Raw genomic sequence first — 17955 nt, forward strand, 5'->3', positions numbered from 1 at the left:
GAGGTATTCAATGGATTGTATATTTATAACTGCTATTTATAGTCATTTCCTCATGTGAGAGAGGAAGCAGAATTAATCAGTTAAGTTATCTTGAGACACTGTAGTTAATACGTTTAATTTAAAAAGTATTAAAAATTCATAGAATAAGATAACTAAAAGTCCCTTTAGTCTCTTGTTTTGTTCGCCCCTCTGCAGTTTTCCTAATATCTTTATAATTGCATTAGTCTGCAGCTCAGCCTTCTTCCACTGCATGTTGTTAACATCGTATCAGCGTATTTTAGTACCAGAGCTGCACGCACTTTTTTCTGACACCGCATGTGTGTGTTTATATTTTATTTTCAGAGCCTACGTGGAGAAGTACCTGCTTGAGAAATCACGTCTAGTGTACCAGGAGCACAATGAGAGGTGAGTGGAGACTCGGGAAGCAGAGATCAGGCTAAAAGAGAGGATTGTGGATAATTTTAAAACTAAATTTTAGAAACATTGCAAGTCATATCCCCACATGTCTGACAGATAATATGTCCAATCCATATCACTGCACTGGTGTGTTCTTTGTCTGAGAAACTTAATACTGAAATAGCTTTCATTTCCTCTGCAAGCTGAGGATATATCGGGTGTCCATCTGAAGCAGGCCTCTGCCCCTCTGCTACATTAACACTTATCTGGTTTCCTTTTCACTTTGGTCATTAATGCAGAAATACATACAATGCATTCATCATTTATTTATTAATAATAATAATTACACATCAAAACTATTTGTGAGAATGAGAATAGATTTTGAATATTTCATAGAAATCAATTTACTGTCAACGCACTGCGATTGAATATGTTACACAGCGTGCACGTGAATAAACACATGCAGGAATTTTCACCTGTACCCACTTTCCTAAAATAATTTTTTTGTCTCTTAGACAACACAGACGCCGTCTCCTCTCAACTGCCTCTGTCAAAATATCACTCATCTCTCCCAAGAGACATAAAAAAAGAAGAAATCACATCCTCCACCAGTTATAGTTTTGTTAGGGAAAAAAACAATGTAAAACCCTCCACCGGTCACCTAATCCCTCTAACCCTGATTGGCCCCGGGTCTCTATTTCACCCTGCTGACAGGCGCTGGCGGCCATATTGATAGGACAGAAACTAAAGACAGGACCCCACAGACAGCTCAGACCTGAGACAGAGAGAGGTGGGGAAGCAGGCGGGATGATGACAAACTGCAAACTGTCTTAAATCTGAACTGAGCTGAACTTTTCAGAGATGCTGATGAACTTTATGACTTTGATGGACCGGTAATATTCTATGCAAGTGAGGGACTGTTATCTGCAACTGTTGCTCGATCGGAAATTACCAGTAGTTTTATTTTATCTATTAATGAGTTATTTTTATATACACAGTGGTAGTAGTACTAGCTGTAATAAGGCTTTACCAGTACTATTAACCCTTTGAGACCTGAGCAAATTGACTTGATTCCCTTTAAAAACATGGGAAGAAGGCAAGGAGCTACAAAAGAAATGACCCAAAAATAAGCAATTAAAGAAAATTTACTGAAAATTAGTAAAAAAAAAATTTTAAAAATCAAAAGATGAAAAAGAAAGAAATAAGAAAAAAAGAATGTTTTTTTAATAAAGCAAATTACCTTAAAGTCCTCAAAACTATGATAATTATCTCAAATAATTCTGAATATGTAATTATGACCATTAGCAATAAATATAGTTTTTCCCCAGTTTTTTTTTCCCTAGACATTATCCCTTTTCTAAAAAATATTTTCTAATTCTACTATTTTTTTGCAATTTGTAGAGCATTTCGCACCAATTTAATCTCTTCCTTTTTCCCCATGTTTTTGGAAGAAATCAAACTTTTTCAGTAAAAACAGAATAGCAGTTCTCATCCAAAACCTATCTTTGCTTTTTGTTCAAAAATATTCTGACCTAAGACCGACTGCAGAACGAATCAATCATCCCCCATGCTCTATGATATTGGAAAGTGCAGACCCAGATTTCACTGTGTTGTAACCCAATAATGTAATGCAACATGAAGCCATGACTTCTCCTCCTTTTAACCTCCTGGGGGGGCTGGCAGGTTTGGATGCTAGTAAAAGGTATCTGAATGCAGCACAGAAAAGCTGACGACGGTCCAGTTTTAAAGTGTTAAAGTAGCCAGCCAACTAGGCAACTGTTTTAGTAGTTCTTTTAATGTTCAATATTAGCAAAGAGTTATTTTTATTGTTGATGGAGATGCAGAAAAAAAAATAACAATAATAATTTCACAGTAGAAAATATTACCATTAAGTTAAGTTGAATTTCAATCATATTGCCCAGCTCAAATTGGCAGTGGCAATTATGAAAGTAATAAACCGATCCATAGAGGAAGCGTTTAGTAGCTTTTTGACATTAAAGCGTTCAGATTCAATTAAAAAAGCATCAAGTCTACCCATCCACCAATCACAGGACAGGATTTTTCAATATCCTCTCTTGGCTTTTTAACCTTCCACTGCTCCATCAGGCTCTAAGTGTCCCTGTGCAAAGGAGTGAAGCTTGTTTCCAGCTCTAATAGAATTACATCTCGATGCGTTGGCTGAAGCCTCAGCCTTTGTCACAGAGGCATTTCTCCTGACCTCCAGCCCACACACCACACTGCTGCTTTGTTTGACTTGAAATGCGAGCCCACCGGGTGGTAAAGGTGTAACTTATTTGTTACATACTTGCAGGTTTGGGTTGTGGAATAAGCTGCAGATAGTTTTTCACTGTACTCTACTGCAAAGCTTTGAATGGAGTCTCCTCCCTGAGGCGCCGTTTCAGTGGAGCGAAAAGATGTGAAAGCTGCTGTCCTCAGATCACCTCAGAGGGAATTTCAAATGATTCAAGAAATCAATACAGGAAAAGTGTTTATGAGCTGTAGAATCAGCCCCTCTAACTTGTTATGTGTGTGTGTGTGTGTGTGTGTGTGTGTGTGTCTGCAGGAACTACCATGTTTTCTACTACCTGTTGGCGGGAGCCAGTGAAGAAGAGAGGAAGTCCTTCCACCTGCTCAAACCTGAGGAATACCACTACCTCAACCAGGTCCGCACTCACTCGAATGCAGAGAACAAAAAAATTCTGTGCCTATATGAATACAAACAGACACACCTTTGTTGTGGTACCTCTCAAATTATTAAAATCCGGCTTCTACCAAAACGAAAAAAGAAAGAGAAGGGATAGAGTTAGAGATGATGGCTGCAATTTGCTGCCTGACTTCTAAAAATGGTTCAAATTCAATCATTATTCACAATTTACGTCATGCAAAGTTGCTCTGTGTGTATCTATAAGTGCTGCTGGCAGAGATTGAAAATCTTGATTTCGAGTGCCCTGGCCAAACACAAATCATACAAAAGACTAAACACTCAAAGCTACAGTTGGCAATTTTTTTATTAAAATTTTTTTTTTTTTTTATATTTGCTGAATCTGTAACTATATTCACACAATACTAAATGAGACAGATAATCTAACCACTCCATTGCCTCACTACACATGAACGAAAACAACCAGTCAGAGCCGAGGAGTCTGTAACGCAGCTGTCAGTGATGTCGATCACTGCTTGTGAACTGTGGTCAAACGAGGCAGAGCTGATCAAATATAAATCAAGATTCTGTTACTGTCTTGCCTATTTCTCTCTTCAAATGTTATCAGAGACTTATTTTAGTGTACTGTTAAGGTGTAAAATGAGAATATTTGGGACCCAGCTGTCGTGTTTGAAATTGTTAAAAAGAGTACTAAGCACTGGCTGTACCAACCTTTTCATATTCAGCTAAAGAGTACACTAAAATCTGTCTCTGAAAACATTTGAGGTGAGAAAAGTAACAGAATCTTGATTCATATTTGATCAGAGATGCCTAGTTTGGAAGTCTGACCGCCGTTCACAAGCAGTGATTAACATGATTGACAGCTGAGTTAGAGACTTCTTGGCCGTGTTGGAGATTCCTCAGCTCTGACTGGTTGTTGCTGAGACTGCTGCAGTCTTACTCAAGCGAATGGCATTGTAGGCAATAGTAGGGGGAGGAGAGACATGGCATCTGTCTCATGTACTTCTGTCAGTATATAGTGACAGTTTTGACAAATATTACACAAAGTTATTTTCATAAAAGTTAACAACTGTGGCTTTAATGATCATGTGTGGTGGCTTGTGTCATTTGTCATTTACACTTACCAAGGACATCAGTTATTGAATCCAAAGCTATTAAATGTCAGCAAATTGTAGGACAAATGATTCTCTGACAGTTCAAGTAACAAGGTGATCCAGCTAAAGGAAGAATTTAAAAGATCTGATTTGTAATGTGAGGTCTGAACCCCCTGTAGATATTGTGCATGCATGAGAGAAAATCTCAATGCGAGGAGCTTGGTGAATGCCACAAATTCTCTTAAATCAGCCCTATGTGCCACATGGAAACAAACCTGTTGTTACGAGTGGTTCTTGCATGAGGCCCAGTGTCACGTTTCAATTTTACTGGGCTACAAAGAGCTCATGTGAGGTGGTGATAACCATTTTCTCTGCAAGAAAAGTGCTATGATAAATGTTATTATTGAAAACTGAAGCTTGAAGGCGCCACGTAGAGAGATTGATGGAGACTCCGAAGATGATGATGGAAAAATTTCACCATCTCTCTTCCCTCTTTTTCACTCTGTTGGATCTTATTTACTCATTTATCATAACTGGATCACATCATAAAGCTCTGAAGTGTTGATTGCATCAGCCCCCAAATAACCTCAACCCTGCATCTGTGTGTGCGTGCGTGGGTGCGTGCGTGCGTGCGTGCGTGCGTGTGTGTACATGCTTGTGTACATGCCAAAAGCCCCCATATGTGTACACCTTATGCAGAGCATCTGTGTGTTTTGGCAGCAGATGTGTGCGGATTCATATTCCCCCTTCCTATGGCAGTACACTGGAGAGGCAACAAAAAACCTCCTTTGTTCATCTCTTTTGGCTTCCCCAAAAAAGTAACAGTTTTTTTCCTCCCCTAATCCCCCCCCCACATCATCTTCTGCTGCTGGCTGCCTGTTACTATGCAGCTCTGTTTCCATGGCAACAGCAATACTCGAGAGTTAATCTGGCGCTGACTTGCTCTCGTGCAGTGGGCACTGGTGGTCGCGTGTGTTTGTGTGCACACCCATTTGTCTGAGCGTGTGTGCAACACGCAGTGAGCCTGCTGTTTGTCAGCGACACACACACAAACACACACTCCTGACAGACATGGTGTTACTGAGGAGCAAAATGATTATCCATATTTATCTCTCCTCTTTCTCACAGTTGGATTTTGTTCTGTGTCTGTCTCCTCTCACACAATTTGTAACTGCACATTTATTGAAGCACTTTAATCCTTAAAAATATGTATGTTTTAAAAACTATACACGACAATGCGAAAACAATGCGACAAAGTCAAAGGGGTCAGTGTGATGAACCTACACAGAATTATCGCCAATTCTGCAGCTTTGTGGAGCTTTACAGTAAGTTTCAGTTCATTATTTAGATATCCAGCCCACAACTTTTACTGTTTTGATTCACTCTCACTGCTCTAATAGCGCAGTTTCTGGTTGCAGCAGGCAGCTGAGCTCTAAATTATGACTGTACACTACCTACCTACCTTTAGCACTAAACAGCAGACAGCACATTTGGACACTTCAACAACACTGTGGTTAATGTGTCTTGAGGTTTATGCACAAAAAACACTTTCTTATGGTAACAAAAGTGATCATATTTAAAATACATGGTTTTGGAGGCACAATCTCAGCTGAACAAGCAGTGATGTCTGTTAAAAAAACAACAACAAAAAAACAAAAACACAGTATTTGTGCCACTATCCCTGCTGGTGAAAGAGCCACAGGTCCCCCCCCCAAAAAACCCACATTTGGGGACTAAAAAGCCACAGAAAAGACAGTGATGGATTGCTAAAAAACACCAATGTTTGGTGCCCTAAAAACTGCTAAAAATGAAGCAATTTGGTTATTTGTTGGTCTCAAACAGTAGTCAGCAGCTTGGCAGTTGTTTGATGAAAAAAATCAGCTCTTATACTAGATCACTTTAGAAATATTAATATGATGCAGATGAAAAGTACAAATGTATCATAATCATGGTTTACAGAAACTTACAATGCCAACATTTTTTTCTGGCATCTGGGCAGCAGACTGACAGTGAGAGAAACCCGAATGAACGTAGTGGAGCATGTAGCAGCTAAACGGCCAGATATTTCCATCAGGAGCTGGTGGATAACGAAAACAGAGCTTAAAGGGAGTGAATATTGCACTTCCATTCAGACTGAAGTTATGAAGTTAAAATTAGCTCCAGCTCAACTAGCTACAACAGTAACGGTAAAACGGTACTTACACATTGATGCGTTAGTTGTAATTATCCAATCATATACAACATTTAACACTTACAGGGTCTGTTGTCCACATAGCAATACTGGTAATATAAGTTAATAAGTTATAATATTTTTTTCATAATTAAGATTTTGAGATTTTACAGAACTTTATTGTGATTTAAAATACTTAAATACTTTGTGTTCATAGTGTAAGAAAGTCTGTTACGTCACCTAAACATTAAGTTTTCCCCCCACTGATTGACACGCGTTTGGTTTCTGAAGTTAAAACCAGTTATATCCTCCACCATTTCTGGTCATGGATTCAATTAGCAGCTCTGGAGATGTGTGTGTTTGTGTGTGTGTGAGGATTAGTACATTTTTCCTCACATTTTAACAGCATGTGTCATCCGTGGCTTTTTAAGTGTGCGTATTATTGTGTGTAATTCCTGCCTTCTTAACCCGCTCTGCCTTGCTTCCAGATGACAAAGAAATCGCACAAACTCCACTGGGACAATTACTATGAGAGCGATCTGGTCAGTATCATGTGGATGACAAGTTGTTTGTGTGCGTCTGTGCTCGTTGGGTGTGTCGTGGTGCTCTGGGTTTTTGGTGCCAGTCTTGCTCTTGTTCTCTCTCTCCGCTGTCCACACACACGCCTGCTTTCACTGCAATGGGCTACAGACGGAGGCGACCTGAACTGACCTCAGCTGGTCGAGCTCGATAAAGAAAACGTCTAAAGGGATTCCTTTAATGAAATGACTTACCTGCATTTTGAAGACATTATCACACTTTCAGCATCTCATTTAAAGTGAGGTGTCTAAAACATTTGACTCTAGAAAAATGATTAATAGCAAAATGATCAAATACATCAGTTCAAGTACACATCAAGTATAGGATACATCAAGTTCATTTTTATTAAAGTGATATAAGTTTTACAAGTTACGGTCTCTTTAAAAGAGACATTTCAATTTTTTTATTTTTAAAACCAAGGAAAATAACTATATACTCCTAATAACCAAATTCATTAAAACATAAAGGAATTCCTTTAATTTAATATTTGACTGTGGTTGCTTTGCTGTCAAGAGATGGGTAATGATGTCAAACCTGGAAACTGCCATCTTTAGAGGGAAGGTTCAGGATTTCACACAAAAGTAACACTGCCGGATAATGTACTGTGGACAAAGTACAAGCTTTAGAGTATAAATACTCATGCATTTTGTGGTAACTAGCGGTGAGGATGCAGAACAGAAACCTTTCTTGTGTGTCAGTATATGCAATAATCCAGTGCAGGAATGGTGGACCCCGCCACAAACAATGAAAATTACTATATAAAGAGGTAATCAAATAATGTAAATACATTAAGTGGCTATCGCTTGAAAAAGACTGACTATAGTTTCAAAAAGGGTTATTTTGATGCTTAATATATATATATATATATATATATATATATACCTAGCCACAAACAATGAAAATTGAATAATGTAAATACATTAAGGTTTGATGTTCTGAAAATGTTGAGGATTATAGCTCAAATAGTTGTATCAAAATATGTACTGGGACAGGTAATTTTACAGTTATTAAGTAACTGTTATTGTAAAAAGACAGTAATCAGGTTGCAGAAAAATGTTGTTAGTTAAGTTCCCTGAAATGAAATCAACCAGGATCTAAAATATCAATTTTGATAAGCCATTATTTTTAGTACCATTTCTTTAAAGAATAATCTCTTACTGAACATGCTGTTCATTCTGTGAGATGGTTTCGATAATGATGAATAGACTTCACATCCTGAAACTTCCCTCTAAGTGTGTGGTCCATTTTTTGTGTGTGTGTTTGCCGTTTCGCCGGTCTTTGAGCCTGCCACTGTCTCCACCTGAAGTGAGTAATGTTTGGTCAGTGGGATTTGTTGTGTGTGGTTAAGGGACTCCAAATCTCCTAATAGGAGATTATGTTACTTGACTTTGTCGGTGAGCAAACACTCGACATTAGAGGCAGTTAGTATAAATACGACTCATCTATTGGTCTTCTGTCTTGACTTTGGCTCTTTGGCTCTGATTTAAAAAAAAAAAAAAAAAAAAAGTTCATTTATCCAGGGAAGGGTTACTGAGGACACTCACTTTTTTAGCACTTTCACTTGTACTGAAGGTCCTGATTCACATCCTGCGACTCCACCAAAAATCTGTCTTTTGAATAATGTAATACTCCCCTCTTGTTGAAAAGGGCTCTGCTGTCGTCATTTTGGGTTCCCAGTATTACAGTGGATTTCAGTTGTGACCCAGAGTCAGAACTAAAACTGTGTAGGAATATATCCTGTCTATGGAAATTTCTCAAATCGCTCCCGCAGAAAAATCTCTGAAAGAAGCATTTTTAGCTATTATAGGCAACGGAAAGATAACTTGAAACATACTGAACAGAGAGTTCAACACTGGAGTGGATTATGCTGCAGGAGTGATTTGAGAAGTTCCTATCGACATTTTGGTTCACGTTTTTTGCAAAAACGGAATAAGCCACAAACGTGTCCCGGCTTGATACATGCTTTTAGTTGCTTTCTTTCCGAGAGTGAGATAATAAGATTGACATTGATGTGTTGAAGGAACACTTCACATGCAAAAAGATCATTTGTAGATCAATTAACCGCAAATCCCCTCTTCCACCACCAACGCCATCCCTGTGTGTGAATTTATAAGGAAAAAGAAAAAGATTCCAATAAAGGCAAATATTTTCATGAATTCCCTGCTGAAGCAGAATTTATATGCAGGCATACAGTATGCTTAGACAAATACTTGTTGCAGGAATTGTTTTATATGGTGATGTTTTTCAAGAGTTTGTCAACAGATATTTTGATAAAGTTTTGCTGTTGTTAAATGTGGTCTTCAGTTCATGAAAACTATTCGCCTTTTTTGGATTTTCCATCCACTTTGGAGGCATGCGAGAAAAAGAAAGTTTTCTTCACAAATTTTATATAACACGCACTGAGTAATTGATACACAAAACATAGACGTATTCTTCCTATACGGAGCAAGAGTCAGGATGTGTTTAGCCTAGCCAAGCATGAAGACAAGGTGCTAACCTAAATGTGCTGTGGAGTAGGCTAGCAGTGACACGTAGATGTTGATAAAACTATTGTTCATCAAAAAATAAAGCACATAACTGTGTCTTAAATCACAAATTCTTGTTTTTTTTAAACAAAACAATACACATTGTGTAAATAAATCAACTTCAGAGCTGTTGTAGTGTGAATCATGCTAGCTGCTTTCCTGTTCTCATGCTTAGCTAAGCTAGCTTGACTTATGACACCTTTTATTTAATTAAATCTAACACTATTTTTTCACGTCTTTCACGAAATTGTAATGCTTCTTTTGTGTTCAATTAGTTTTATTAGACTGTAGCTTATTTTTGTAATCTCACTCTTGCAAAGAAAGCCAAAAATGTTGAACTATTGCTTTAACTTCACTGACTCTCTCTCTCTCTCTGGGCTCCTTTCCCTTGGCTTCTTTCTCTCATATTTTTTCCTTACATAACCGTCCCCTCTCACTGTTTGCTGACACAATGTCTCCCTCAAGGGTCAGTCAATGACCTCATCAGTCTGTGACCCCACCGTCCAAGGAGATGATGTCACGGTCTTGACAAACCCACACACACACATTCACACACGCTCACACACAAAATGCTGAGCAGCTCTTGACAGCTGTCTGAACATCTGACCAGACCTTTGGGCCTATTTAACCCTTGACCTCAGCCACTGGTGGTCAATGTGTGTGTGCGTGTGTGTGGGGGGGCACACTGCAGTAAATAGAGACACACAGTGACAAGTGTATACAGATTCCAGATGCAGTGTCTGGAGCTGAAAATAGAAAATAAACCAGCGTTATTTTCTTACAAAATCAAGTATTTGACTAAAGATCCCAAAGACCAAACATTTTCTGGATGTTTGCATTTGATGTGTGCAGTCGGGTGTTTGGTTTGGGGCCTTTGCAGCTCTGTGTTTTTGCATTGTGTGCCTGTTTGGGTGTCTATGGTTTTTGGTCGTGCGGAATGTCTAGTGACGGGGTGGCATGCTGTTTTTGGCCCAAAATCAACCGGGTGCCTTGACAACATAAATCATGTTTAAGTCATGGTAAGTAATAGAAAAGACTGGATGCACACCACTTTTAACTGGATCCATGAGTGATCTGTTAGAAAAAGCTCCATGTGGTGCGTCAGCTGGGCCCCTGAATTCACTCGATTAGGTGTAAGCCTGCACCAGAAGTGTTGCAACTGGCATGAAATTACAATTTCAAGTACCTAAGTGAGAAAAGATTCTTTGTTTAAAATAAGTAAGAGGAACAGATTGTTTCTCAATCATCTTTTTTCTGCACTCAAGAAGTACCAATAGCTAAGGGTTTGGTCTTTGACCAAAGTATTCCCTCACAACTGGCCAAATTTGATCTCTTTATTTTCACAACTTCCTTCAACGTATCACATTGTGCTGCCTGGCGTTGAGGTCTAACATACCCGGCAATTTGAAAACTGGCTTTTCCCGGGTCCCGCTGTAGATCGAGAAGCCTCAAGCCCCCTTTTGTTGCAATTGGAGGACCGTACTGGAGAAATTTACAGATTTTTGCGCTTCCTGACTAGATGTGAGCCAAAGGAAAACAATGGAGAGTAAGAGGAGTTTTGAATGTAGAAGCATAGAAGAGGCAACGCAGTGTGTGGATTATGGGTTCCTGTGTCTTCTCTCGCTGGCCGCTCGCTGTGGTATGTGCTAATTACAGCCTGAGAGAGGCTCGCTGCCGGAGCAGAGACATGCAGACCGACCCGAGGAGACACACACACACACACACACACACACACAGACACACAGTTACTGTATACATACACATCCTCGCTCTCTCCCTCCTTCTCTATGGCTGTATGACACGAATGTCTCCCAGTTACACAGAAATACACTCCTGTCTTTAGTAAGTTGGGTTTCCCCACAGAGTTTTTTAACAGAATTGGGCATCATTTTTCTTAACTGAAGAAGAATTTCTTTTCTGAATTACCAACATGCTGTCTTAATTAATCACTTTAAAGAGAACACACATTTTGATTGATTAATCAGTCATCTGCTCAGCTGAGTCAGACGATCATGACATTTAGTCTGCTGTTATCAATTCGTTTGCATGGTGGTCTTCCACATTAAATATGTGGCCTTTATTTGCTGCCTGAGGAAAGAAGCGTGGACTCACATGGACTTGGACGAAAGTCATGAATCTGATCTGATCTGTAGGCAACTGTGCAAGATTTTGATGTCGGATGTGGTTTCTGTTTGTAGTCAGAGTATTATTAACCAATCACATTTGAGTGGCAGTTAAACAATCCATGTGGAGAGCAAAAGAGGCAGAGAACATTGGCTGAAATGCAGTCTGAGTACCTTTCATCTATAATAAGACAGTTTGGCTTTTTATTATTATTTTTTTTTTTAAATTAATATGTAGATATCTGTTTAATTGGCGAAAAAGATTGGCACATGTGAGAGGAAGTCTCGGCTCAGATATCCGCTGGCTACACCAGAACCCATTGGCCGTATTGGCCGTTTCCCTCCAGAGGATTATCAGCCTCAGACTGATAGCCGATCCGTTCTGAGATTAGAAATCTGATGACTTTAGACTCAACTTGACAAAATCCATCACACTTTCATCTTGACTTTGACTTCAACACCAATGACTTCACTTGGCCTTTTGACTTTGAGTACGAAGATGTTCTCCCCAAGTGCGATAATTGAAAAATGTTGTTAGTTAAAGTATTCAAAAGGCAGAAACTCTTAAGCAGGAAGAAAAACACATTATCACAGGACTACCAAGACAGACTTTAATAATAATTTCTGCTTTTAAATTTTGGAAAACTATTTATGTCATACATACATATGCTTTTAAAAGCACCTCTTGTTTCTTTAAAAACTATTTGAAAGACATTTAATGTGGCAAAAGGCACATAATAACCTGATTAGGACTCAATATGCTAAGTTTAGGACTTGGACTCTGGACTTTTGCCTTTTATTAGATAGATAGATAGGTACTTTATTGATCCCGAGGGAAATTTAAGTAACCAGCAGCATAATAAACATACAGAATAATAAACATACAGAATAGAATATAGAATATAGGTTATTAGATAGTACTGACAAAGGGAGAACAGCAAGCAGCACTCAGCCAGCATGAGGCCCATCATGACGTGCCCTTATCTTATTAGTCTTGACTTTGGATTTACTTGTTAGTCCTCTGATTCAGTGATATCTTTCATAAACTAATTTCATTTTCAGTAGTAATAAAGTGACTGACCTCGAATATGAAATACTGTGGGAAACCTGCTCAGTCGCACACATACACACACTAATTTAGCTCATTTTGATTCACGTGTTTCACAAACTCTAAATCTCCACCAGCCGTCATAGAATAGCTTTGATCATCATCAAACAAGTTTTAGTTAAGTTATGTGTTGTACATTAAACAAAAACGTCCTTTCTGATTCTGATGTCTCTGTCCGTCTTCCTCTCTCCCTCTGTGTTTGTGTGTTTCCACCTGACACCAGCAGGACTGCTTCACAGTGGAAGGAGAGGATCTGAAACATGACTTTGAGCGGCTGCAGCTGGCTATGGAGATGGTCGGCTTCTTACCCACCACACGCAAACAGTAAGATGAGCTATGTGATATTTGCAAACTGTTATCTTACGTAAATGGTCACTAAACCTTAGTTCTGTTTGTTTGAGTCAGGATTAGGACTGTTTGAAAGAGAACAAAATAATATAATTCTCAAAACAGTATTAGCTCATCAGATGTTTAGGGACGGCAACATAAAGGAGGAGGAAAAATCGAATCATTCTCTTTTTGATCAGATTGTTGTTTTTTTAAGTTAATGTGTGCTGTGATAAAGAGATCATCTAATAGCAGAAATGTCACATAATGACAAGTTGTCTTAGTCAAGAATCTCCAAGCACAGAAACTCTGTTCACTCATTGTAAAACATGCTCAGTAAGACGGTGGGTTAGTTGCCCAAAATAATGTAAATATCTTAACAATAAGTGCCTTTCTTCTTCTTTGTCAGGATCTTCTCGCTGCTGTCAGCAATCCTCCACCTGGGAAACATCCGCTACAAGAAGAAGACCTACAGGGACGATTCCATCGACATCTGCAACCCAGAGGTCCTGCCCATCGTCTCAGAGCTGCTAGAGGTGAGCAGCACTGTGCAGCAGTTCAAGTGTCTGACATTAGTAAAGTTCAAAAACATCAACGCATTTTATGGAACTGTGTGTGGCAAAAATTATTTTTTGTGAAATATAACTGGGTTTGTCCAATTTTCATCTGAAATTCCAAGTGAAAAAGCCACATACAGTATGATATGTCTGAGACAGAAAACACAGTAAGTTTTGTCTCACCAACTTTAAGCTGAAATGCAATACTCCAAATACTTTGAAGGATAATAAAAATGAAGGATTGCTGCAGGGCTTTACCACAGGGCTTGTTTATTCTCCCTAAATACTTTCTTTGCCATTTTATCCCCAAAAGTTATTCCATTACATGCCCACTGGAGATACTTATAACTCCACAGACTTAGTGAACTTTTAAAAACAAGTAGCATCCATTTCAGAGGATGAGTTTTCCTTTTGCTGTGTTTTTTTGTGAGAAATTGTGATTCCTATTGCCAGAGATTACCTCCCATATGTGTTACTGAGAGAAAACCTTTTAGAGAGCTGTGGACTCTCTGTGTACAAGCTCAGCTTGTGGTGACAGCGGAAGTTAAGAGGTGCTTCAGATCCCAAAGAGCCGTCCAACACTTCAGTGCTTCCTCAAAGTACTGCTTGTGCTGAGGCTTTTTTTCAGACTTTTTGTGCTGGCGTGCTGCTGCGTAGGCGAGCTTTCCCGCTTAGACCCACAGGTTCCTTGTTGTCTCAGTATCACCTGCATTATTTAATAATATTTTGTTATAATAAACAATGTTGTGCGCATTATTATTTCACAAGAGGTAGCTCAAAGTTCAGCTTAAACAGATTAAAATAAAACAGCCCATGTTCATAGTTCACAGTGTGAATTTAAAAAAATTCTCAGTCCCAAAAAATGACCAAGTTTAAGGTCATGTCTGTCATTTTTTGATATTGTTGTAGTTGTTACCATAAAATGAAAATTTGTAGATATTTTCAAAGAATGGTTGAATGCTTCAACACAAAGTTCCATTTTAGACGCTTGGGATTGTTTTATTTAGAGCAGGTAGGAACAATTTTCATAGAAATGTGAGATTTTTTTTTTTTCAGTTGGAATCTGTATTGATTTGATGATAAAACACCCTCACATAGCAGTACCAGTAGCTGCATAGTCTGAATTGCCAGTTGCAGTAGTTGCCGGTGTTATGTTGAATTTTGTTCCACCGTCGAAAAATGTTTCCCTCCTGCTAATATTTGTGGCAACATCTCTCACTACCTGATCCGTACATACTGCCTATTCAGTTAGTTTAAAGATTAAGGGTTAAACATAAGTTGATGGGAAGACAGGCTTTGACACAACACTAGCATTGTAGGTGTCTTAAAACACAGCGCATGAGCATTGTTAATGCCGAAAACAGCAGTGAAGGGCCCCCAGCAGAGAGCCACTATGCAAATCTGCAACAGCCGCTCCGAGCTACAGCAGTGAGACTCTGCGGCAAAGTGTAGCCAGACTAAAAGTTGGAGAAAGTTTAGCAACTTTTAGCAGTGAATGGTCTCAGAGAGTTATGACAGTAAACACAGTCCTGTGATATGTTGACCTGTGTTACATAGAATTACTTCCTACCTGAAACACATGAACGCGCCTTATTGCTGTATCACTGCTGCTTTGTGTGTTTTGGACGTAACTTTTGCAGAGTGACATTAGCTGCAAACAGATGCATACAGTTCACAAAATGTGCTCATTCAATTCAATAAGTGTGAATCATACATGACTTACTTATCAACTGTAAACCTTTTTTTTTTTTTTTTTGCATAGTGCAGCAGACATCTGCCTCGGCCTGTCAGCTGTAAACGTCAGTCACTTATGAAAGCTTGTTGGATGGTCAGTGTTTGTCCAATCTCGTTTTTGCCTGCAGAATACAGTTGTTACTTTGCTCCGTGGCAGCACTATGTCGCTGAAAATACAGTTCAAATAAAGTTCAGCCAACCTCAGTATTATGTAAAGTAAAACTACCTCACAGACTACAGTATCCGTGCGCTGCAGACAGACTCATGCTGGTTCATTGTTTATCTTTTTCTTATTTTTATTAATTTTAACATTGTTTTTTTTATCATTTCTGATGTAGTATTTGTTGTATTATTGCACTAACGAATACTAAATTGAAAGAAGGCTTTGATCTATGCAAAGTGTATATTTTCCCAACCTCAATCCAGACTCTGTAGTAATTATCCAACACACACTAATCAGTCTGCTCCGTAGGTTTAGACTGCTTTGGACTCTTCATCGTCCACGTGATGATGAGAGACATGGAAAAACATTTCCTGGCTTGGGTTAACGTGGCTCACAGCGTTTATAAATTTATGATGTTGTACTGAATTTGGGTTCATTCTTGACACTGAGTGCAGACCACACACACACACACACACACACACACACACACACACACACACACACACACACACATTCATCAGTGTTCACTGTGAGGACAGCTCAAACATCCACATGCTGTTCTGATTTGCCTCGGGACAGAGGGACGATGGCACCTCCCAGTCCCTGTTACAACCTTCAACGATTAGCCGGATGTACTTGTTGAGTCGCTGACAAAACAATGTCCGAAGTGTGCCGGAGACTCCTGTCAACAGCACAGCGGGGATGTTATGACTGTGGAGAGGCTGCCAGCGTCCCCCTTTAACATCAGCCTGGTCTCTTTGACTCTCCAGAGGTCCAGAGTGGCTGTGATGTGAGCTCAGCCACATGTTGGCCACATGCTCGGGTTAGTGTTTTAAGTTCAAGTTTATTTGGATATCTGTTAGTTGGTGCAACAGCTATTTGTCTCCAGGGACATATAAGACATTCTTAAAGGGAAGAACAAGAAAGAAGGAAAACCAAAACACAGCTTAATTAAATCAAACGAACAAAGAGTCACATTGAAACAGCATTTTGAGGGCATCTGAACTCTTTAATCTGGCAACATTCCTGCAGAAACATTATGTTTTGGGGGACCAAAGAGGCACCACAAATGGGAAATGAGCATTTTTCTAGGCTCACTCCCAATGCCCCGACCACTTAACCTTTCTGCCTCTGTGTCGCACGTCTCAATCCAAGTTGGGATCGCGGGATAGGGCGAAGTGTAAAGGCCCAGACACACCAAACTGACATCAAAGAAATAGCAGTGACAAAGTTGAGTGATTTTAGGTGTTATATCGTCGCCAACGCTGCATTTGCCTGAGCTTCTTGAAGATGTTTCGCCTCTCATCCAAGCGGCTTCTTCAGTGAACTTCAGTGACCTTCTTCAGAACTTAAGAAGCCGCTCAAATGAGAGACGAAATGTCCTCAAGAAGCTCAAGCAAGTCCAGTTGCGTCTCTTCAGTTCTTCACTGAACTGAAGAAGCCTGCGTAAGAGGAAATACCTCTCCAGAAGAACCAAAAGACTGTCTTGGCCCTTTTTAACCAGTTAGCTCATTAACAAAGTAATCCAATGTTGAATAAGCAAAGCATATTCATCAAGCTGCAGTTAACAACAACACAAACCAGGAAACATTTCTGTTGCATTGGCTAAAAACAAAAATGGTATGATGGAGTGGATTTGAGGGGCAAATAATTAAAAGATATGCAATGGTTTTTATTGAGTGAATGCAACAAATGCTTGAAATTTGTTTTCCAGGAAATTAGTGTATAAATAATTGACATTTATTTTGCTAAAAAGTTAAATATCTGCCTTTTATTTAATTGTAACTTGATAGCAAATCATACTTCGATTTATACTGGAAGTGCCCTTTAATTTCTTCTAAAGTTTAATTTGCATGATGTTTTAAGAGAAGGAACCATAGGAACCACTTGCATTTCTTTGTTGATGCATGACTATATTTTAAGACCCTTCACATAAGAGACTCTGCTAAATGGCTGAAACAGGTTTTTGAGGTTTGCTAAATGCAGTTTTGTGTGGCTGGACTTGTTCCAAGGAAGAGCTCATCTAAAGTGCACCTACTGGCTTCGAGTGAGGTTTTAATTTGCATGAATAACCAATGTAGGAATCAGTCTGTACTTCAGTTTGTTATGTAAAAAAACATTTTAGACAGGACGGGATGTGAACTATTACTGTGGTACATTAATGTGAGGCACGACTAAAGAGGATAACTGATTGGCACCAGTGTGGACTGATGAATGAATGGGACTGAAACTGGTCAGGACTTCCTGTTTCCTGCAGAGGTGGAACTGGAAGAGGAAGTAGTGCTCGAAGAGGCTGATGGACGACCGACAGACTGGATCCTTTGAGCTGTAGAGTTGAGTGATTTGAGCTAACCAGAAACATTCCTGTGCAACTGGTAATTGGTCCATAGAGAGCAGCTTACTGTGAGAACAAATCCCACTAAAGCCTGAATTTGTTGTTGGTATTTTAATGCTAAAAACAGTGTCATAACACACTCCAATCCAAAGGTCTATCTCATTTATCACAAACTGATAAAG

The 17955-nt window shown here is 39.2% G+C and overlaps 1 protein-coding gene across 2 annotated transcripts in view; it reads left to right on the forward strand.

Moving 5' to 3' along the window:
• The window catches only part of LOC121949825 (unconventional myosin-IXAa-like), a 164643-nt gene that overhangs the window by 80497 nt on the left and 66191 nt on the right, over positions 1-17955 (forward strand). Inside the window, exons 4-8 of one of the 2 annotated variants that reach the window (XM_042495609.1) lie at positions 343-405; positions 2960-3059; positions 6811-6864; positions 12881-12981; positions 13394-13520. In XM_042495609.1, the coding sequence (XP_042351543.1) occupies positions 343-405; positions 2960-3059; positions 6811-6864; positions 12881-12981; positions 13394-13520 (445 nt within the window). The remainder of the gene's footprint in view (positions 1-342; positions 406-2959; positions 3060-6810; positions 6865-12880; positions 12982-13393; positions 13521-17955) is intronic. The other variant, XM_042495610.1, reaches the window with a different exon arrangement.

The sequence above is a fragment of the Plectropomus leopardus genome, chromosome 11 (genome assembly GCF_008729295.1).
Source record: "Plectropomus leopardus isolate mb chromosome 11, YSFRI_Pleo_2.0, whole genome shotgun sequence".
Lineage (NCBI taxonomy): Eukaryota > Metazoa > Chordata > Actinopteri > Perciformes > Serranidae > Plectropomus > Plectropomus leopardus.